Raw genomic sequence first — 23,768 nt, forward strand, 5'->3', positions numbered from 1 at the left:
TCCCTTTAAAATGAATTTATACACACGGTATTCTTTACTTACGTAATTTATTTATACACTAGCATAAAGTGCACTAAACTATTCACTATCCACTAAATTATTCAGTAACACTTAACTATTCACCAAAATATCCATTACTAAACACTGATTTATTTAAATCACTCTTTGGTTTATTCTCTACTATCCCCATACTAAGTATTTACTAACTTTGGCTACTTATTCATATCCAATGTTTTTCTAAATAATTAAGATTCTAGAATGCTATAAACCAACTCTATAAAATCAGTCACTACACGATGTAAATATTTATTTTCATTTACCGAACTTTGGCATCGTTTAAGATTATCAAACAGCACCGGCTTCACGGTCTATGTTAGTGAACGAGTTCGTAACACTAGTTTATGGCGGGCTAAAATTGCCGTTATTACAATCAACTGTTAAAGTTGAAAAGATATGTGGAGAACTTTCAAGCGAATATAAAGAATAATATCACCAAAAAATTACTTTGATTTGTTAATGTTATATTTTATAAACACCCTGTATATATCGTATGTTTTCAGGAGTTTTCCGAAGCGGCTTCTTCTAGACATTCTTCGAAATTATCGTTAAACGATAAGAAACATTCACAAGGTAAATTCATTATTTTCCAAATAAAATTTTAATTTACTGTTTAATTTTTTTTTTTCAAATTATTAAATCGCGTATTTATTTATTAGATTCGAACTCGGAATTCGGGACTAATTCCACAGCTACACCTCTAAACCATAGCGCTGCGCACCACCGGGTATCTGTTAAACCGAAACGAACGCATGGAGCACCGCGCAGGCGTCGAACACAGCAGGTATTTTTTAGTATTAAATATTTTTTTCCAATTCGTCTTCGTTAAACAATTCATATATCCAATAATCCATTTTGATTCATAATTTCTTCTATAAACTATAAAAAGTTAACACTTTACACTACACTTAACTAATTTATTCAATTTCTACACATAATTAAATTTTTTAAACTCTTCACACTACACTTAATCAATTTATTTGAACACTTTACTCTACACTTAACTAATTTATTTGAACACTTTATTCTACACTTAACTAATTTATTTAAACACTTCACGTTACACTTAACTAATTTATATAAACACTCTACGCTACACTTGACTAATTTATTTAAATTTGTTGGTTATTTTCCTGATTCGATCTGTTCACTATGACTATTTATTATAAATTAAACTGCGATAAACGAAATCGTTTATATCTCCAAACGAAGTTCTCGAAAATTCTAGAAAATGAAGAAACGAAACAAATAAATAAATAAACTTTCCCAGAAATCGCCTACTATGATAAAACTTATATAAAAACAAACATCAAACTAATTCGGGTATATCAAACGCGCCGCGCGTTCGCCGTATTTTAGAATTCCAATATAGGCGGACAGGATGGGCTCTAGGGCCCATAATGCGGAATTTTTCATAACATTTGGTTATATCGCAGATTACATGAAACAGCATTGATTAATTTCCATTTTTTGTCATATTGTGGTCCCATTTTTTCAATTTACAGCTAATTTTGTCTTAAAACTATAATTTCATGTATCGATTATAAATTTTTAGCTAACAGCATTACCGGTTACTCCGGAAGTAAACGAGGATTCATCTATTAGAAGTTTATCACCTGAGATTCAAAAAAAAGGTGAGAATATTTGATTTAATTTATAATTAATACAGTAATCATTTATTTTTACAATTTTGAAATTGTTTTTAATGCTAACTGTAAAAGTATTACTGATTTAGCTGTATCAATTGTGTCCAACGCAAAACTTCATAACTATGTACTCTGATGAACATAAAATTAAGGTCACCCCCCGTAGTTTTTTTAAAATTTTTTTGTTTCAACAACAGAAATTGCAATTTTATTCAAGCGTAACAATTTTTGATTTTGTGTTTCTTGAAATAATATCATTTTTGAATTGTTGCACGTCTATTTAATTAAATAATTCATTTAAAATAACTAACAATGAAACGATATTTCTACCCTCTCATCTAGTAATCCAAAATGTAGTTGTGTTCGTTTTTCAGTTTAATTTCCTTGTTTTGATGATTATAAAGTAAATTTGGCATCTTTCTTTCTTTGATATATATTTTTCTATTACCACTATATATAATTAATTTCAATAGCAAAATATTTTCTCCTATTTACAATTTTTAAGGTTATGTTAGTATTGTTTTTCTAATATGCATTACTTTGAATAAAATTGTAATTTTTATTACAAAACATGACACAGGATAGTAGATTATCGAAAATTTACGATGTATATTTTTTAAAATATTGAAATTTAGTCGTAAAATATTGAAAAATTTAGTGTTGGTAAAATCAATTTCAAGAACAACTTGAGGTTGAAGTTATAAAAACGAACACCACGTTGTGAAATTCATGTTATAATTCAATTCAGTAATGTAACGATTTTATATTTTTCAGTTTAACACTATATAAATAGTTTAAGCAGTAAATATATAAAAACGAACGTTTTTTCACTGTATATAGAATAATCAATCATTTTTTTTTGTAATTAAAACTTATAAATCTCTTTAACAGAATTAATCTATTATTGAAATATCAGGATTAATAAATTACATTATTATACTGAACTTGCCGTTGATTTTCTGCAATAATTCCTCCTTTTTGGATTCCTTATAACTCGTGTATTTCTTTACTATACACTGGCTTTGCTTATAAACAATTAACACTCTTACACACAAGTTTTTTTTGATAAAATTTAGATTTATATTAAATAAAACACATAACACTCACTTATAAACTAACAAAAATTTTCATAATATCAAAAAAATAAACGTTAGTTTCCATAAACTACAAACACAACCTCAATTATCGAAATGAACTAATAAAATGGCCGTCGATATAAATATCTTCCATCTACGCCAGTGACGTGACATAATCGTTACTAAGCAACGTACGTACTTCCGGTTGATCCTGGTAAAAGGGATTTAAGAAAAAATTTCTTTTTTTAAAAATAAATTTAATCATTTTTAGGTATCATATAATTAAATTTAATAAATATTTAAACACTTTTGATACAGTAAATCGCTTTGCTTCAGCTTTGCAATATATTGTAGCTTCTTCGTAATGAAAATTCGATTTTTTTATAGCAAATTTGTTTGTTAATTTTATGACATCATAATAATGACAGTATCAATCTTGTAAATTACTGATTAAAAAATTTACCATTAAATCGATTACACATATATCGAAATCATTTAAAATAATCGATATTTTTTTAGCTTGTAATATATAATGAATATCTAGTCGCGCTGTTGCCAGATTTTTGAAAATATCTTAATGTGCGGGAATATATAAAATAATTCAATTTTAAATGTGAGAATTTGGAATAATTATTTGTTTGTTATAAAAAAAATTATTCAACAACACAAATTAGATTATTATCCATTCATTATTATTATTTAATAGTTTAATATATCTAATTAATCCTAAAAAAATAAATAGAGTAGTTAATGAATATGATTAACAAACAAATTTTGATAACGAGCATCATGTTTACACTAAAAAAAAATGTTGATATAACATCTCTTACATAACACCATTTTTTGTGCTGTTTCGCATGTACGCTTACCTTAATGCAGAAAATTTTGCTTTGCAGAGTCCCTAATCGAACTATATAGCATGAGTTCGACAAAAACATTAACAGAAACCCAATTAAAATGTTCTTCTTTACCGCCCGGTTTGACTCCACCAGGTTCTACCGACAACAAACTAAACAGAAGCAAATCGAACGCGGGTAGCAAATCCCAAGACATATTTTCTCGATTACCCGAAGACTCCAACGAAAAAACCGAAAAATTATCCCTATTGGAAAGGTTTTTCCCCAGAAAAAGCGGAAGGAAAAAGAAAAAAGAACAAAAAGAAGCCGTTACGATAATAGAAAGTTTTACCCAAGGTATTTTTATAATTAATTTATATGAAATGTAAAGTAGAAATGCTCGAGGTCTTCTGCCACGTGACTTTACGTCATCAACAATATTCGTATGAATCAAATCGAAATTTCTGTCGATAATCGTTGTAACTAATATTCCAACGGCCGGAAAGTTGATTTTTTGCAGTATTACTTCGAAGTTTTAGGAAGAAGAAGAAAAGAAAGCTCTAGCCTGAAGAAAAAACTTTGTTCACGTATTGTGGCACATTAGTCACTTCTATTCTCAACTCTAACATTGCAATTTTTGAAAAAATTAATTTGTTATCGCCCTCGCCCACCTTTCGAGAAATCACCAAAACCTCGGAATGTATTCTGAATCGTCCTCTACCTATCTAATTTCTCCCTTATTCCGTCTCAAAATTTCCAATCGAATTCATAACTTTTGTGGTCGTGATTTAAGATATTTTCCAGCCATTTTCAGGTAATTTCTGTAAAAATCGTTGTGACTAATATTCCAACGGCCGGAAAGTTGATTTTTTGCAGTATTACTTCGAAGTTTTAGGAAGAAGAAGAAAAGAAAGCTCTAGCCTGAAGAAAAAACTTTGTTCACGTATTGTGGCACATTCGTCACTTCTATTCTCAACTCTAACATTGCAATTTTTGAAAAAATTAATTTGTTATCGCCCTCGCCCACCTTTCGAGAAATCACCAAAACCTCGGAATGTATTCTGAATCGTCCTCTACCTATCTAATTTCTCCCTTATTCCGTCTCAAAATTTCCAATCGAATTCATAACTTTTGTGGTCGTGATTTAAGATATTTTCCAGCCATTTTCAGGTAATTTCTGTAAAAATCGTTGTGACTAATATTCCAACGGCCGGAAAGTTGATTTTTTGCAGTATTACTTCGAAGTTTTAGGAAGAAGAAGAAAAGAAAGCTCTAGCCTGAAGAAAAAACTTTGTTCACGTATTGTGGCACATTCGTCACTTCTATTCTCAACTCTAACATTGCAATTTTTGAAAAAATTAATTTGTTATCGCCCTCGCCCACCTTTCGAGAAATCACCAAAACCTCGGAATGTATTCTGAATCGTCCTCTACCTATCTAATTTCTCCCTTATTCCGTCTCAAAATTTCCAATCGAATTCATAACTTTTGTGGTCGTGATTTAAGATATTTTCCAGCCATTTTCAGGTAATTTCTGTAAAAATCGTTGTGACTAATATTCCAACGGCCGGAAAGTTGATTTTTTGCAGTATTACTTCGAAGTTTTAGGAAGAAGAAGAAAAGAAAGCTCTAGCCTGAAGAAAAAACTTTGTTCACGTATTGTGGCACATTAGTCACTTCTATTCTCAACTCTAACATTGCAATTTTTGAAAAAATTAATTTGTTATCGCCCTCGCCCACCTTTCGAGAAATCACCAAAACCTCGGAATGTATTCTGAATCGTCCTCTACCTATCTAATTTCTCCCTTATTCCGTCTCAAAATTTCCAATCGAATTCATAACTTTTGTGGTCGTGATTTAAGATATTTTCCAGCCATTTTCAGGTAATTTCTGTAAAAATCGTTGTGACTAATATTCCAACGGCCGGAAAGTTGATTTTTTGCAGTATTACTTCGAAGTTTTAGGAAGAAGAAGAAAAGAAAGCTCTAGCCTGAAGAAAAAACTTTGTTCACGTATTGTGGCACATTCGTCACTTCTATTCTCAACTCTAACATTGCAATTTTTGAAAAAATTAATTTGTTATCGCCCTCGCCCACCTTTCGAGAAATCACCAAAACCTCGGAATGTATTCTGAATCGTCCTCTACCTATCTAATTTCTCCCTTATTCCGTCTCAAAATTTCCAATCGAATTCATAACTTTTGTGGTCGTGATTTAAGATATTTTCCAGCCATTTTCAGGTAATTTCTGTAAAAATCGTTGTGACTAATATTCCAACGGCCGGAAAGTTGATTTTTTGCAGTATTACTTCGAAGTTTTAGGAAGAAGAAGAAAAGAAAGCTCTAGCCTGAAGAAAAAACTTTGTTCACGTATTGTGGCACATTAGTCACTTCTATTCTCAACTCTAACATTGCAATTTTTGAAAAAATTAATTTGTTATCGCTCTCGCCCACCTTTCGAGAAATCACCAAAACCTCGGAATGTATTCTGAATCGTCCTCTACCTATCTAATTTCTCCCTTATTCCGTCTCAAAATTTCCAATCGAATTTATAACTTTTGTGGTCGTGATTTAAGAGGTTTTCCAGCCATTTTCAGGAAATTTCTGTAAATAATCGTTGTGACTAATATTCCAACGGCCGGAAAGTTGATTTTTTGCAGTATTACTTCGAAGTTTTAGGAAGAAGAAGAAAAGAAAGCTCTAGCCTGAAGAAAAAACTTTGTTCACGTATTGTGGCACATTAGTCACTTCTATTCTCAACTCTAACATTGAAATTTTTGAAAAAATTAATTTGTTATCGCCCTCGCCCACCTTTCGAGAAATCACCAAAACCTCGGAATGTATTCTGAATCGTCCTCTACCTATCTAATTTCTCCCTTATTCCGTCTCAAAATTTCCAATCGAATTTATAACTTTTGTGGTCGTGATTTAAGAGGTTTTCCAGCCATTTTCAGGAAATTTCTGTAAATAATCGTTGTGACTAATATTCCAACGGCCGGAAAGTTGATTTTTTGCAGTATAACTTCGATTTTATGTATATAGGTACATATTTATGTAGTGACGTAATGTTTAATCCATCAACTGAGTGTTCTCTTAATTAAGTTACACAAGAGAGAAATCCGTTGAATATATTTGGGTGGGATGAAGAAATTTTTTATTGTGAAAAGTATTAATTGGAACTTCGATTGGCCCTGATATAGGAGTCGCTCCTCTGCGGAGCTGGGGTTGTGGTTATTGATGTGTGATTGTACTGCACTTGGCTGAAAAAAAAATTAACGACCAAACGAGGTTTGAGGAAGAAGAAGAAAACAAAGCTCCAGTCTGAAAATAAAAATTTGTTCACGTATTATGGCACAGTAGTCACAAAAATTAATCTGTTATCGCCCTCGCACACCATTCGAGAAATTCGCTAAAATCTCGGAATGTATTCTGAATCGTCCTCTACCTATCTAATTTTTTCCAATCGAATTTATAACTCTTGTGGTCGTGATTTAAGCGGTTTTCCAGTTATTTTCTGGAAATATCTGTCGGTTAATACCGTAATCGTATAACCAGGCACTTGATTGACGTTATTTTGAAAAATTCTACAGATATTTGTGAATTTTATAAAATTCAAAACACAGTTTACCACTAATAAGTTGGTTCTTCTTCTTCGTTCAATCATATAATTCGCTAAAAACAACACAGTAAACAAAGCTCACGTCAAATTCAAGTACTTTTAGTACCGTCAGTTACGTCAATTATATATACAATCGATTTTAGGTTATGTTCGATTCCTTTTGATAGAAGATGATGTATAGAAATCGTAGATTTAGTCACGTGACGAAATAACTTCACCATTCCTACTTTAAATAATTATTACGATGATATAAATAAACGTTTTTTTTTTATTTATTAGAAAAAGAAACAATTTTGGAAGAAAACAAGAAGAAAATCGAAAATTCGAGACCGATACCGGCTCCGAGATCGGGACCGGCTACTAGACAACGTATGTTTCCCAAAGAAATAATCGATTCCGTTGAAGAATCGATTATTCCATCGCCTGACGATTCGATTCAAATCGAATTAGAAAATAAATTGAAACAAAAAGAGGCGAATAAAAGCCCGACTAATTCACCGACTGTGATATCATCTCGATCATCGGAAATGAAAATGAAATCGGAAGAAATTCGATGTAAATTGAAAATGCCCGGATTATCTGCGTTGCAACAACGAGTTTTATCGTTAAACGACGACGAGCCGGATAATAATAATTTTTTATCTTTAACGGATTTACCGACGGATAATAAACCATCGAGACCGGTGTGGAAATCGCACAGTTTCAAAGCCGTCAAACGTCAAACGATCGAATCGAACGAAATTAAAACTTCCACGCAAACATTTTTAAACGAAGAAAAAAAAGAAGAATGTAAAATGATTAAGGCCGCTTCGTTGGACGATAAATTGCATTTATCGGAATCGGCGAGCGGTGATGCGGTGACTATATCGGGTCCGAGTCACACCGCGGTGGTGAACGTTACTAGTAACGTGGAAGACTTCAATACCGTCTCCAAGAATCTTACCGCGGAAAATATCGACGGTTCCACGACGATTTCCATTAAAGAACAACAAATTTCAATCACCAAGATCCAAGTAAGAAGAGAATCGACGCAAATACCGGAATTCATCAATAAACAGTTAAACAAAGTGGAAATTAAACCGACGAGCAATATAATATTATCCATGAAATCTCCAAGAGCGATGGAAGAATCAATTAGACCGAAAACTTTGTTCAATTTCGATGAAGTTACCGCGAAACCACCGACGCCGAGGAAATTCAGTAAAGAAAACGTTGAAATAATCGAAAAAGAAGAAACTTCGCCGATCAAATCGAGAACTTCCGATTCGAGGAAATCTTCTGATGTGATTTTTAAAGAAAAAACGACATTCAGAAGCAAATCCGCCAGTTTGGATTCACTAAACGACACCGACAAATCATCCCAAGACAGTTTGGATAAAATGGAAAACAAATTGAAGGATAGTCCCGTGGTGTTGAGGAAAAAATCGTTACAGAATAAAAAAGCCGACGAAGAACCGGAATTAATGAAAGTGTTCGCTAGGAGATCTTTAAAAATTAAAGACGGCGACATAGAAACGCTTCAAGAATCGTTAAACGACACGAAAACCAGAGACAGCGATAAAGAAAATCGCTCGGATTCTCCTATCGACGATCGCAGAAGAACCTACACCAAATTCGATAGTTCGGAAAAAGAAGAAGAAGAAGTTAATAAATCACCTTCGGGTGATACTAGAACGTCCCCGATCGTTTTGCGGCGTACTTTGAATAACAATATCTTCCTAGGACAAAGGGCTGTGACCGTTAATCCCGCGAAAACTACCGATTTGATATTGAGGAAAACTAATTTCGGCGAGCACAGAAAAACCGATCAATGGATCTCGAACATTAAAAACGACGAGGTGGAAATTAAGGAGAAAATCGACGATGACATCATGGCGGGCGGGGGGTTTATTATGGAAGCGAAAAATTTTAGTCAGAGGAAAGCCGAATGGGAGAAGAGGGCTCAGCAGGCGCAGAAAAAAAATACACCTTAAATTTAGGTTCGTATTCTTTTATTTTCTTCCCGCTATTATCCAATTCCTGCTCCTCGAGATGCGTTTTACATACACTATAATAGCATTCTAGAATATTCAGATTCCTGGAAATCACCGCACTTAAATAGTTTGTATAAAAACAGCGTTAACGTAATGTAAACAGTTTATAAAACTGATACAGAGAAGTCGTCGTCCTACAACAAAATCGGCGCATTCGCCAAACTTCCGTTTCAAATAACGTATTAAAACAGGACCGGTTTTTAACAATTTTTATAATTGGACGAGTTTATCACGATTTTTTTGTTTTATTTTTATGGTATTAGACTACTATTCATCATTTTTTCTTTATCTTATTGTCTTAATTATGTACAGTACTTTCTGTTTTTTTTTTCATTTTTTTTTTGAAAAAATTCCATTAAACAGTCATAAACTGTTTTTATACGCTCATTTTAGCACAATTATATTTTTCAATTTCATTTCACAATCACCTTGTTTGGTCCCTCGAGTCGTATATTAACAAATTTTTTCATCTAGTACCTCATTTCCAAAAAAAAAACATGTTTCAGTTATATTCTACTATTAACTCGCAAATATTTGGTCCTTCGAGCCGGGTATGAATCGTTTTCTATTTAAAACGTACAATTACTTTGTCTTGTTCAAATCACAATTAATATGTGTAAAAATTTAGTTCAGCCTCTTATTTTTGCGAAAAACATGTTTTATTTCTACTCAAAAGTCAAAATTACCTTGTCTGGTCCTTCGAGCCGGGTAATAATCGATTTTTTTCAATAAACTAGTCCTAAATGTACAATTTATTAACAGAAAAACTTTTTTAGACGATTATTTTTGCATAAAACATGTTTTATTTCTACTCAAAAGTCAAAATTACCTTGTCTGGTCCTTCGAGCCGGGATAATCGATTTTTTTCAATAAACCAGTCCTAAATGTACAATTTATTAACACAAAAACTTTTTTAGACGATTATTTTTGCATAAAACATGTTTTATTTCTACTCAAAAGTCAAAATTACCTTGTCTGGTCCTTCGAGCCGGGATAATCGATTTTTTTCAATAAACCAGTCCTAAATGTACAATTTATTAACACAAAAACTTTTTTAGACGATTATTTTTGCATAAAACATGTTTTATTTCTACTCAAAAGTCAAAATTACCTTGTCTGGTCCTTCGAGCCGGGTAATAATCGATTTTTTTCAATAAACTAGTCCTAAATGTACAATTTATTAACAGAAAAACTTTTTTAGACGATTATTTTTGCATAAAACATGTTTTATTTCTACTCAAAAGTCAAAATTACCTTGTCTGGTCCTTCGAGTCGGGATAATCGATTTTTTTCAATAAACCAGTCCTAAATGTACAATTTATTAACACAAAAACTTTTTTAGACGATTATTTTTGCATAAAACATGTTTTATTTCTACTCAAAAGTCAAAATTACCTTGTCTGGTCCTTCGAGCCGGGTAATAATCGATTTTTTTCAAAAAACTAGTCCTAAATGTACAATTTATTAACAGAAAAACTTTTTTAGACGATTATTTTTGCATAAAACATGTTTTATTTCTACTCAAAAGTCAAAATTACCTTGTCTGGTCCTTCGAGCCGGGTAATAATCGATTTTTTTCAATAAACTAGTCCTAAATGTACAATTTATTAACAGAAAAACTTTTTTAGACGATTATTTTTGCATAAAACATGTTTTATTTCTACTCAAAAGTCAAAATTACCTTGTCTGGTCCTTCGAGCCGGGATAATCGATTTTTTTCAATAAACCAGTCCTAAATGTACAATTTATTAACACAAAAACTTTTTTAGACGATTATTTTTGCATAAAACATGTTTTATTTCTACTCAAAAGTCAAAATTACCTTGTCTGGTCCTTCGAGCCGGGATAATCGATTTTTTTCAATAAACCAGTCCTAAATGTACAATTTATTAACACAAAAACTTTTTTAGACGATTATTTTTGCATAAAACATGTTTTATTTCTACTCAAAAGTCAAAATTACCTTGTCTGGTCCTTCGAGCCGGGTAATAATCGATTTTTTTCAAAAAACTAGTCCTAAATGTACAATTTATTAACAGAAAAACTTTTTTAGACGATTATTTTTGCATAAAACATGTTTTATTTCTACTCAAAAGTCAAAATTACCTTGTCTGGTCCTTCGAGCCGGGTAATAATCGATTTTTTTCAATAAACTAGTCCTAAATGTACAATTTATTAACAGAAAAACTTTTTTAGATGATTATTTTTGCATAAAACATGTTTTATTTCTACTCAAAAGTCAAAATTACCTTGTCTGGTCCTTCGAGCCGGGATAATCGATTTTTTTCAATAAACCAGTCCTAAATGTACAATTTATTAACACAAAAACTTTTTTAGACGATTATTTTTGCATAAAACATGTTTTATTTCTACTCAAAAGTCAAAATTACCTTGTCTGGTCCTTCGAGCCGGGATAATCGATTTTTTTCAATAAACCAGTCCTAAATGTACAATTTATTAACACAAAAACTTTTTTAGACGATTATTTTTGCATAAAACATGTTTTATTTCTACTCAAAAGTCAAAATTACCTTGTCTGGTCCTTCGAGCCGGGTAATAATCGATTTTTTCAAAAAACTAGTCCTAAATGTACAATTTATCAACACAAAAACTTTTTTAGACGATTATTTTTGCATAAAACATGTTTTATTTCTACTCAAAAGTCAAAATTACCTTGTCTGGTCCTTCGAGCCGGGTAATAATCGATTTTTTTCAATAAACTAGTCCTAAATGTACAATTTATTAACACAAAAACTTTTTTAGACGATTATTTTTGCATAAAACATGTTTTATTTCTAGTCAAAAGTCAAAATTACCTTGTCTGGTCCTTCGAGCCGGGTAATAATCGATTTTTTTCAATAAACTAGTCCTAAATGTACAATTTATTAACAGAAAAACTTTTTTAGACGATTATTTTTGCATAAAACATGTTTTATTTCTACTCAAAAGTCAAAATTACCTTGTCTGGTCCTTCGAGCCGGGATAATCGATTTTTTTCAATAAACCAGTCCTAAATGTACAATTTATTAACACAAAAACTTTTTTAGACGATTATTTTTGCATAAAACATGTTTTATTTCTACTCAAAAGTCATAATTACCTTGTCTGGTCCTTCAAGCCGGGTAATAATCGATTTTTTTCAATAAACTAGTCCTAACTGTGCGATTCATGTTCATAGAAACTTTTTTGGACACTAATTTTTTCAGTAAACATGTTGTTTGGTCCTTCGAGCCGGATACAAATTAATTCTTTTAAAACTCTGTACTAAATGCGTATTTAATTTTTTTCTGACACTTATATTTTTGCAAAAGCTTCGTTTTTATTTTTAAATCAACACTGACAATTACACTGTCTGGTCCTTCGAGCCGGATATGAACTAGCAACCTATGGAAGGCTTGAAGGACCAGACTTAAGATTTAACTTATTCATTTTTTTTACCAATTACCGTAATTTTTTTCCTTATTCCAGATTAATTCACGTTTTAGGGCGATACCACCAAGTTTCTTCCAAATTAATTTGTAATTTATATACGTGTAATTTTTTTTAATAATTTGTATTGTAAATATATTTGTTTATAAATGTTATTAAGTCAGTCGCATCACAGATGATTGTACTTTAATGGTTAGTTGGTGCCATTGTGATAGAAAAAAAAACCAAAACCAGCATTTATTAAATTTATTCTCGTTTTTGAATATGTAGATAGTTAAGTGCCTTTTTACAAAATTTTTACCTTGACTCTCAGAAGATTGTTGAAATGTCCCACGTCGAGAAGCGCAAACGTTTTAATGTGTATTTTTTGAAAAAATAATTTTTGAATATTAAATTTTTAAAAATATATTTAATTAAATTTTAAATTTAGAGAATTAAAATAAATTTTTAATGCTGTCTTTCAAATGAGCTTAGAATGTGATTTTACATTTTTGTTCGTGATTTTGATAATTAGACCAGGGTCGATAAATTTTGAAACAAAAAAAATAATAGTAGGAAGAAACCCATTGGAAAAAGAAAATGGAAGATAAAATAATTTACAGGCAAACTGAGGGAGGAAGTAGAAAGGGGTGGCAGTAATTACTTATGTTACGGACACTTTGTTATTTAACTTTTTTCTATAGGAGTTGTAGTTTTTCCGGAAATCTATTCTCTCCTTTTTTCAATGGTTTTCATCCTATATTATTTTTTTTTTTCGCTTTTAAATACCCTGGTCAAGTTTTCGCTTCTCAATGTCCAAAAGTTTAAAAAAATTTAGGAATTTATTGAATTTACCATCGACCAAATTAGAGAATGAGCCTTGTTGTTGGTGCTTGAGGGAGAATGTTATATTTGTATATTACACGCTAAAAAGGAAGCTTGTAACTTTGTAAAAAGTTTCTAATATGATATTTGATTTAATATGTTCTTGTATATTACAAAATAGATATTTGATATTTATAAAACCAAGTCTTTTACTTCAGTTTCCCAAAAACCTTATCTAAAAATTGAAACTATTCATCTACAGGCCCTACAGATTTAGATAGTTCCCAAAAAATTAGAGTCATTTGAATCGTGTATTCTGGAACTTTGAATTTAGTAAAATTGTCATTTTCACATATTATAATAAATTTTCCATTGGAAATCGTTAACATTTACCACATACTTTTCAAAAAAATGAATTTTTATATCCTGTAAAAGTATTCAAAAAGCTAGCATTCAAATGTTACAGAAAATTATCAACTTTAGTTACGTTCAGTAGAATAAAATAAAATAATTCCAGATTTTTCTTCTATTTCATTGTTTTGTCAACCTTCTTTTATAAACATAAAAAACATACTAATCCCATCACTTTCATAATTATAAAATCTAAATTTACCATAAAAAATGAAAAATAATTGAAAAAAATGAACAATAGAATTCCAAAATAAGAAATATTTATTTGTTTAAAATAGTTGCTAATGTAAGTCATCTCAAAAAATGGAATTTTGAGAAAATTATTACGAGAAATAAAAGGTTTAAAAATATAATAAAAACACTTACCTTCTCACCCCTAGTTGATTTTAAACAGTAATTCCAATTTTGCAATTATTTATAATAATAATATCATTAAAACGTTACTATTTATTGACAAATGGAAACTGTATTGCATACAAACGTAATTAATAACACGAAAAAATAATATAACCTTGATTCAATATCGTTTACATCCATTAGCCATCTTGTATAGTAAAACAAACCTTTATAAAAATATTAAATGAAGTACATTATTGATTCCCTTCTGTTAAACATAATATTTATTTATTCTCAAAACTTCACCAAAAAAACTATTCCTATAATCAGTCAAATTTTTATACAGACTGGCAGATCTATCGAGTATATAATCTTTGACTATAATGGTGAATATTTATAAATTGACTATTGGGTACGTTCCATTTAATGCTCGCAAATTATTCGTCCACGACTATTGAAATTCCTGTTCTAATAACTAAGAAAGACCTTCCAGGTTATAGGTGAAACTCTCTTCTTAAACTCTTTAGTTTTGCAACTTCAAATAAATATGATGAAATTTAATCCAAATTAGATTTTCATATAAAAGTCAAATTGAACATACTCATAACACTTGTGATATTCATGGAGTGACTATGTCACCGGTAATAACAGTGAATTTTTCAAAACAAACAAGCATCACCTCATCACCTGTTTTTATGCAAAACGCAAATATGGCGTCAGTTTATATCATTTCCACTCGTTTATATTTTGTAATAAAAGGAATAATTGTATGGTTAAAAGTTAATATCAATAATATAGTATTAACGTAAAATTATTAATTTTTGTTTCTGAAATATTTCTTTACATGTATTGTTGCTGTATCGAGAAATATTTTGTTCCAATAGTTTTTCCTAAGTGTTGGATGAATGAGATTAAAAATAGACAGAGGCGGATTCAGTTGCAATTGTATCATTCTCTGTTGTTAATTAGGTTAAATAAAAACTCCAAGAGTGAAAGAAGGTTTGAGGTGTAAAAAATTATACAAAATTTAAAATATAATTTTAATAATCTAGAGCGCATATTAATGCTACACCTCTTTTAATCCAATGAGGTTGTGGTTTTAAGCTCGGTATTTCGATAGTCAAAACATAGTTCGTTGAATGACCTGTGGTAGAAAGAGTACCGGCTCTAGTTAGAGTTTTGTAAACAGGCGATTGATAAACGCCTTCTGGGCAAACGTGATTTTCTTCAGGCTGTAACCACACAACCGGCATATCTTAAAACGATTTAAATCACTATTATAAAAGACACACATATCAAAAACACCCATAAAACATACCTGTATAAAGTTCTTTCGGGTTAGATTCGTCCAAAACTTTAAGTTTAGCATTCCAACGAGCTCCTTCTAGAAACAAACCGTATATACAACACCCGTCTGACGGCCTCTGCTTCGGAAAATGATCCAATACCTAAAAATCGAAAAGGTATTACTTTATATCAATTTTTTTGTTAAATTCTCACTTTAAAGTTGAAATTAATCGTATCTATCGAAACTATATATTTTCTCGCGTAATTTTGTAGGGTACCAGTGAGAAAAGCTTGGGGAAAATAGAAACCGGATATCCAAAAAACGGGAGGTATCCCTTCGTCTACCCATTTATTTAAAAATTGGATTCTCGCTTTTAAATCAGTCACCCAAGCTCCTAAAATAATTTATTAAAAATCACCAGGAGTTATTCAATATGAAAAATATTACCTAGAGGTTTTAGTGATGGATAAGCCTTAGAGGCCCACAATTGAGGCACCAAATTACTGAATAAACTTTGTGACATCTTTTCCAAAGCTTCCGACATCACTACCAAACCTTTAAGGGCTTTCAAGAGATCGTATAAGGATGATTTTATAACAGATAATAACTTGTTGTATCTTATGGCTTCCTGAATGATCACAGTATTCAAGGATTCTTCATAGAGGACAGGATAACTGGAAATGAGTGAATAAAATAAAGTTATTCAACATATGTTTGTGGAATATATGAAGATAGCTTGCTTTGATTAATATAATTTCGAATAAATCATATTTTGATGTAGTTCGTAGCTGCATTGTTTGTTGCCTACCCGGTAGGTTGGGGTATGATTTCTTATACCCAACGCGATATAAAAAACATTTTAATTACTATAAATAATTTTTCTAAATTTCTTTTAAAAATTAAAAGTCACTTTTTTCAAACAATTTGATCATATACATAAAATTTATGAAACTATTTTCTATTGCACAAAATCGGTTACACCAGAAAAAAAAAGTCATAAATTCGAATGTAATATCGCCCATCACTAACACACAACGAACATTTATATCGATCAGCGTTGCCAGCTCTACATCTTTATGCGTTGATGTACGTATCTTAAGACTCCTGGAAATTTAAGAACTCTAATCCAATAATATATGTTTAGAATCAACTAGAAAAGTATATTTAGAGTTTTGAAAGCCTAAAGCACTACTTGTACGTATGAAAAAATGATTATAACCTGATAGATGACATATACTTAAGAATTTTCTGGATTATACATTATTTTATTCAAATATAAAATCCCTTTCCCCCAAATTAGATCTATGAAAACAAATTTTCAATTCAAAGGGGGTCAGCTGATCAAAGCACATGAGCTTTAGCGTCATTTTTCAAAAATAACAAAAAGTTGTATGTTTCAAATGCTTCCTGCACACAACTGGGAATGTCGAGTATCTGCTTTCTGCCATCAATTTGACGAGAACTATCATCAGGTACAGACTCTATCAGGCGTAAAAATAATGTAAACATCTATATAAATTTGGTAATAAAATAAGAATCTTTTAAAACCCGACTTGGCAACACTGATGTCGATAGGCATTTTATTATTTTTTGCTGTTTGACATTTGAGGTTTTATTTCTTGTAGAAAAATTTATTTGTGGTATATTTTTCAATGTTTAAGACGTTTAGCTAATTTATTCGTGAGTTTTGTGTGTTTTGCTTGATCATCCGTTCGAGAAAACAAGAAAAATACTTTTAGTGTAAATTATCCGTAGACACGCCAATTTGTAAAAGACGTTGCAACTTAATGGAACTCGAAACTGGATATGGAATTCGAATATAAAATAATCGGCAAGTCTTGTATATTTATTAAAATGTTTTACAAAAATGAATAAATTCTAAGAAAATATTATTTTGTTTAAAAAAAAATCTTTTCATATTTACTACTTACAAAGTTTAAATTAATTTAACAATATGGCGTCTATACTCCTGTAACTTAAAAATTTTCTCAATCGAAATAATTTCGTGTAAAAAAATCAGTATCAATAAAACTTAAAAATTGAATACTACAGGTAATAATCAAAAAGTTCTCGCATTATTATAATTTTTTTAAAATTTATTATACGAGGGCTATCGAAAAACTCACCGTTTCGATATTAGATCTAAATCGAATAAATCGGGTGTTTGTTCTAAAATAGACCGCGCGGCATTAGCTGTTGTTTCTTCTTGACTACTGGCAGCGCCACCTATTTGCTTAGGTTGAAGTAATAGCAACGTAGAGAGGCAAGCGTAAGTTTTCGATTGAGCAAAGGTGATATCGGCATTAGGATGAAGTCCAAACAATTCTGGATCGTCGTTAATAGGTAGAGTTTTAATATATTCCACGTAATCAGCGAATAAAACATCGGTTCGTATCTTCAAATACAAATTTCTACTTTAGTTAGACATTATAATCACATTAGAATCGAATTTATCGTTAGAAACATTATTTTGATGATATTTTTGTTAGAAATAAACTTTATTGGTGATACCTGGTGATAGTATCCTTGCTTATCAAAGACGTAAGTTTGATTGATGACGTCTTTTTTGTAATAATCGGCCAATATGTTCATTAAGCATCTTCTATCCCAATCGTCTGTTACTCTTCCTCCATAATTGATTTGTCCAGCTGTATAGGTCAATACTTTGAAAGGTATATCGCTGTATTCCATTAGGAACATGTGCAGTTGGGATATGCAGATTTTAAGATCACCATCTATAATTATAAGTTATTTTTATTCGATATTTTCTTTGAATAGTTGAAAATAAAACATAAGGACACTGAAGAGGTGCAATGACAACAAAACCGCTCTACATACTTATTTTATGTGGGGTACATTAATATATTTACCTGCGATTCTGTAGGAAATATTGAGCCCTAAAGAATCGAATTTTATTTAAAAAAGATGAAAAAAAAAACAAAAGTACCTTGTACTGATGAGGCGAAAGGATAATAAAACCGCTCCACATATTTTTTTGTTTTATATATTGATAAGCTTACCCATGAATTTGTAAGGGATATTGAATCCGAAAGAATCGATTTTTTCTTGAAAAAATTTAAAAAAAAAAACAAAAGTGTCTTGTACTGAAAAGACAAAATAAAAACGAAACCGCTCTATGTATTTTTTACTTGGAATAGTGATAAAATTACTCTTGAAATGGACATTGAACCATAAAAGATCGAATTTTCTTAAAAAAATTGAAAAAAAAACAAAAGTACATTGTACTGAAGGGGCAAAATGACAACAGAACCGTTCTACACAATCTTCTATGTTAAGTATATAAAAAATTGAAAAAAAGTACTTTGTACTGAAGAGGCGAAAGCATAATAAAACCGCTCCACATATTTTTTTGTTTTATATATTGATAAGCTTACCCATGAATTTTTAAGGGATATTGAATCCGAAAGAATCGATTTTTTCTTGAAAAAATTTAAAAAAAAAAACAAAAGTGTCTTGTACTGAAAAGACAAAATAAAAACGAAACCGCTCTATGTATTTTTTACTTGGAATAGTGATAAAATTACTCTTGAAATGGACATTGAACCATAAAAGATCGAATTTTCTTAAAAAAATTGAAAAAAAACGAAGTACATTGTACTGAAGGGGCAAAATGACAACAGAACCGTTCTACACAATCTTCTATGTTAAGTATATAAAAAATTGAAAAAAAGTACTTTGTACTGAAGAGGCGAAAGCATAATAAAACCGCTCCACATATTTCTTTGTTTTATATATTGATAAGCTTACCCATGAATTTTTAAGGGATATTGAATCCGAAAGAATCGATTTTTTCTTGAAAAAATTTAAAAAAAAAACAAAAGTGTCTTGTACTGAAAAGACAAAATAAAAACGAAACCGCTCTATGTATTTTTTACTTGGAATAGTGATAAAATTACTCTTGAAATGGACATTGAACCATAAAAGATCGTATTTCCTTAAAAAAATTGAAAAAAAAACGAAGTACATTGTACTGAAGGGGCAAAATGACAACAGAACCGTTCTACACAATCTTCTATGTTAAGTATATAAAAAATTGAAAAAAAGTACTTTGTACTGATGAGGCGAAAGCATAATAAAACCGCTCCACATATTTCTTTGTTTTATATATTGATAAGATTACCCATGAATTTTTAAGGGATATTGAATCCGAAAGAATCGATTTTTTCTTGAAAAAATTTAAAAAAAAAATAAATACAAAAGTGTCTTGTACTGAAAAGACAAAATAAAAACGAAATCGCTCTATGTATTTTTTACTTGGATTACCGTAATAAAATTACTCTTGAAATGGACATTGAACCATAAAAGGTCGAATTTTGCTTGAAAAAATTAAAAAAAAAACTTGTACATTGTACTGAAGGGGCGCAATGACAACAAAACCGCACAACTTACTTTTTTAATGTGGTTTATATTGACAAATTTATCCATAACTTTGTAAGTGATATTGAACCATAAAGACCAAATTTTCTTGAAGAAAGTTGGAAAAAATCAATAGTACATTGTAGTTAGGAGTCAAAATGACAACAAAACCGCTCTATATATGTCTTATATGTAGTATATATTGATAAAATCACGTGTTAATTCGTAAGGGATGTGGAAACGTAAAGGAATCAATTTTTTTGAAAAAAAGTTGAAATTAGAACAAAAGTACCTTGTACTGAAGAGTCAAAATGACAACAAAACCGCTCTCCATTTTTTTTTATGTAGTATATATTGATCAAATCATATGTGAAGTCGTAAAGGATATTGAAACGTAGAGTAATGAATTTTTATGAAAAAAAAAGTTGAATTAAAAACAAAAGTACCTTGTACTGAAGAGGCAAAATGACAACAAAACTACCATTTACACTTCTTCCATGTAAACCGGATTTTCTCGAAGAAATTTATCAAAAGTACGTTATACTGAAGAGTCAAAATGACAACAAAACCGTCCTACATTTCTAGTTTATTTGGGCTATATTACTAAACGTACCTGTAAATTCGTAAGGGATATTGAACCCTAAAGGACCGAATTTTCTTCTTTCCAAAACAATACCGTGAAATAGACAAAGCGAAAATACCAGAAGTTTGAAGGTAGGTCCTTTGGGATCGTTAGATTGCATAAAATCCATAAAATCGGACACTTCGTTCCTATAGGCCCTCAACATGTTCGCCTTCAAACCCGACGGAGGTTCTATCGTCATTTTACTACCGTTTTGTAAAATGGCTACCGGAAAATTAGGAGATGGCGTAGAAGTTAACCAAATGCGGAAATCTCTGTGTGTAGTTTCCGGTGTAAGAGCTTCGACGATGCGTTCCAGTCGAGGCATCCAACTGGGTGCCAAATGACAATTCTAAACAATCGAAATTGTTTACAACAAATTATTTTTATTTTAGATTTCTTACTTGAAAAAACACCCAAGATCCTACTTCGACTCCGCTCTGCATAATCTTTTCAGCTCTTGGACCTTGTCCTTGTCCTAGGGAAATCGAAAACATCCTCTTTCCCATTTTCATGCGTTCGGCGAATTTGTATAATTCGGCGGCCGGATCGGTACCCGTCGATAAAACGAAAATAAGCGGAATAGCAGGACCGGACTCTTTATACATAGCCGATAAGTCAGACGTTTGAGGTTCGATGAATTGTTGACCCATTTTATCGGCTAGAAAATCTTGCATGGCGTTAGTGACTTTATCGGGTCGTAAACTCTTTAGAACTATCATTTTTTGAAACGAATCTAGAGTCGTGTCGAAGGGGGACGGCAAGGGAACCCTATATATTTATATAAAAAAAATAAGTCTAAAACTACAATCTTTATAGTAATACATTTTCCGTTTTTACCTGTGCGGTTCCAAGCTTTCAAATATGGATCTATAACTTGTTATATTTCCACTAAACGTCGTGACAAAATTTTGAAAATTAGGTAAAGCATCTAGAGCTAATATTTCGTTCCACGCTCTACTCGATAACCAATTCGGAGCAGGGTTAGGTAGATCCTACAGGGAGGAAATCAAATGTTTCAAAAAAAAATTCACGAAAAAAACTAATTTATATGTACATGTCGAGACATGCAGTGACACGCATCTTGAACAACATTAACCGCCAAAGAAATTCTCGAATTATTCAAATCTATGATGATTATAAGTTGTGAGGCTTCTTAAAGTGAGAAAAATTGTTTATTGCTCGAAAATTGACAGTAGAAAGACAATAAGGACGTGACATGCGTGATAAATGAGGTTAGAAATTGCTAGTTTCACTTGGAGAGATTTATATATGGAAATTTTATATAGAAGCGTCTGTTTTGACATAATTTATTATTGAAAAGCTATTTCTTGACAGAAATTGATGCTAAGAATCTTTTTTGACATAATTTGGTTAAGTTTTGACAGATTTTGGTAGTGAAAAGACATTTTTTGACAGAATTTGATATAGAAACTTCTTGTTTGACGGAATTTGGTGGTAAAAAGAAACTTTTTGTCAAAATTTAATAGAGAAACTCCAATTTTCACAGAATATTATACGGTAACATCATTTCTGATAGAATTTGATATAAACGCTTTTTTGACATAGTTTGGTATTGAAATGACATTGTTTGATGGAAATTGATGTAAAGAAGCCATTTTTTTGACAGAATTCGATATGGTGCCGCATTTTTTGACATACTTGTAGTGAAAACTCAGTTTTGACAGAAATTGATGGTAAGAAGCCATTTCTTGACAAAATTTGATAAGAAAAATCCATTTTTTTCAAAGAAATCGATATGCAAACGCCTTTTTTGACATAATGGTAATAAAAAACAATTTTTGACATATTTTGATGCCAAAAAGCCATTTTTGGAATGCATTTGATGAGAAAAAGGCATTATTTTGACAGAATTGTAATGAAAACCCTTTTTTGACAGATTTTTATGTTAAAATGCCATTTTTTTAACAGAATTTGATTCTAAGAAGCGATTTTTTGGCAGAATTCGATAAACAGCGCCTTTTTTCACATAATGGTAATAAAAAACCATTTTTGACAGATTTTGATGCTAAAAAGCCATTTTTTGACAGAATTTGATAAGAAAAAGGCATTATTTTGTCAGAATTGTAATGGAAACCCAATTTTTAACTGATTTTGATGCTAAAAAGCCATTTTTTGACAGAATTTGATATGGAAACGCCTGTTTTTAAGATAATTGAATAGTGAAACCCATTTTTGACAGAATTTGGTAGTGAAAAGACACTTTTTGTCAAAATTTTGTATTTTTTGACAAAATTTGAACACCATTTTTATATGAAAACGTTTTTTCGACAAAATTTAGTAATGAAAAGCCATTTTTGACAGAAAGTGGTGGTGAGAAGTCATTTTTTGACAGAATCTGATAGGGGAAAATCATTTCCGTTATATTTTCATATGAAAATACAATTTTCGCCAGATTTCCTCATGAAAAAGCCATTTTTGACAGAAATTCATATAGAAATTCCATTTTTCTACAAAATTGTATATGATAACGTCATTTTTGATAAAATTTGATAGAAAACAATATTTTTTGATAGAATTTGATACGAGAAAACCATTTTTGACAAATTTTTCTTCGATCATATCTATGAGAGAGAATTTTACCTTGGTAGGTGATCCTCCTGCTAAAAAGTGTTGCCATTCCTGAGGATTGACTTCTTTGAAATCCATCAAAATCCTTATACAAAGCAAAAAAGCAAAATGCATTTTGTGTTTTTCAAATAAACTTCTACAGACGTTGCTATACAAATTGTACGTGAAAGAATCGTTGATAGTTTTGACTCGAGTTTCAATCACATCTGAAATTGTCAATTCCGTTTATAATCCAACGTTGCCAACATTTTGTTTACGAAATTCTTTGAATTATTTCGAAAAAACATAGATAAAACGTTCTATTTTTTACCTGATTTTTCGGTTTCTGCCATTGTCGAAACAAAAATTTGAACGAACCATTCCAGAGAGTACTGATACATGGGGTCGACATTCGAAAGATCGGCTACGCAGAAAAATAAAATTTGAGCTCTGTTTGCCACGGGAATATACAACGCTCTAGTATTGTCGATGTCTATTTGAGTAATTTCTGCCGATTCGACTTTATTCTGGGAAAAAATTGAACGTCTTATCAAAAAAATAATACGCGGCTCGAAGGACCAACGAATATGAACCAGTATTTGGAAGGTTTACCAATTTTTGGATTATTTTGACAGAATTAGATATGGAAACGCCTTTTTGGCATAA

At 30.9% G+C, this 23,768-nt stretch overlaps 3 protein-coding genes across 9 annotated transcripts in view; 2 read left to right on the forward strand and 1 right to left on the reverse strand.

Moving 5' to 3' along the window:
* Positions 1-13,697, forward strand: part of LOC130440913 (uncharacterized) — a 65,620-nt gene extending 51,923 nt beyond the window's left edge. For 4 of the 7 annotated variants that reach the window (XM_056774275.1, XM_056774278.1, XM_056774276.1 and 1 more), the window contains 6 exons: positions 561-630; positions 717-841; positions 1,613-1,691; positions 3,676-3,972; positions 7,511-9,210; positions 12,733-13,697. In XM_056774275.1, the coding sequence (XP_056630253.1) occupies positions 561-630; positions 717-841; positions 1,613-1,691; positions 3,676-3,972; positions 7,511-9,204 (2,265 nt within the window). In that variant the 3' untranslated portion in view covers positions 9,205-9,210; positions 12,733-13,697. The remainder of the gene's footprint in view (positions 1-560; positions 631-716; positions 842-1,612; positions 1,692-3,675; positions 3,973-7,510; positions 9,211-12,732) is intronic. The other 3 variants (XM_056774279.1, XM_056774280.1, XM_056774281.1) reach the window with 2 other exon arrangements.
* A 1,587-nt stretch (positions 13,698-15,284) lies between these two features.
* LOC130441738 (dynein axonemal heavy chain 1-like) overlaps positions 15,285-23,768 on the reverse strand; it is a 104,389-nt gene continuing 95,905 nt past the window's right edge. The window contains exons 52-62 of the mRNA XM_056775521.1: positions 23,434-23,629; positions 23,136-23,329; positions 21,372-21,526; positions 20,936-21,302; positions 20,523-20,883; positions 18,044-18,267; positions 17,659-17,927; positions 15,980-16,206; positions 15,745-15,926; positions 15,563-15,692; positions 15,285-15,499 (exon numbers count right to left, since the gene is read on the reverse strand). Coding sequence (XP_056631499.1) covers positions 15,285-15,499; positions 15,563-15,692; positions 15,745-15,926; positions 15,980-16,206; positions 17,659-17,927; positions 18,044-18,267; positions 20,523-20,883; positions 20,936-21,302; positions 21,372-21,526; positions 23,136-23,329; positions 23,434-23,629 — 2,520 coding nt within the window. The remainder of the gene's footprint in view (positions 15,500-15,562; positions 15,693-15,744; positions 15,927-15,979; positions 16,207-17,658; positions 17,928-18,043; positions 18,268-20,522; positions 20,884-20,935; positions 21,303-21,371; positions 21,527-23,135; positions 23,330-23,433; positions 23,630-23,768) is intronic.
* LOC130441383 (uncharacterized) overlaps positions 17,141-23,768 on the forward strand; it is a 54,046-nt gene continuing 47,418 nt past the window's right edge. Inside the window, exon 1 of the mRNA XM_056775043.1 lies at positions 17,141-17,363. The gene's annotated coding sequence lies outside the window, so the exon portion shown is untranslated. The remainder of the gene's footprint in view (positions 17,364-23,768) is intronic.

The sequence above is a fragment of the Diorhabda sublineata genome, chromosome 3 (genome assembly GCF_026230105.1).
Source record: "Diorhabda sublineata isolate icDioSubl1.1 chromosome 3, icDioSubl1.1, whole genome shotgun sequence".
Classification (NCBI taxonomy): Eukaryota; Metazoa; Arthropoda; class Insecta; order Coleoptera; family Chrysomelidae; genus Diorhabda; species Diorhabda sublineata.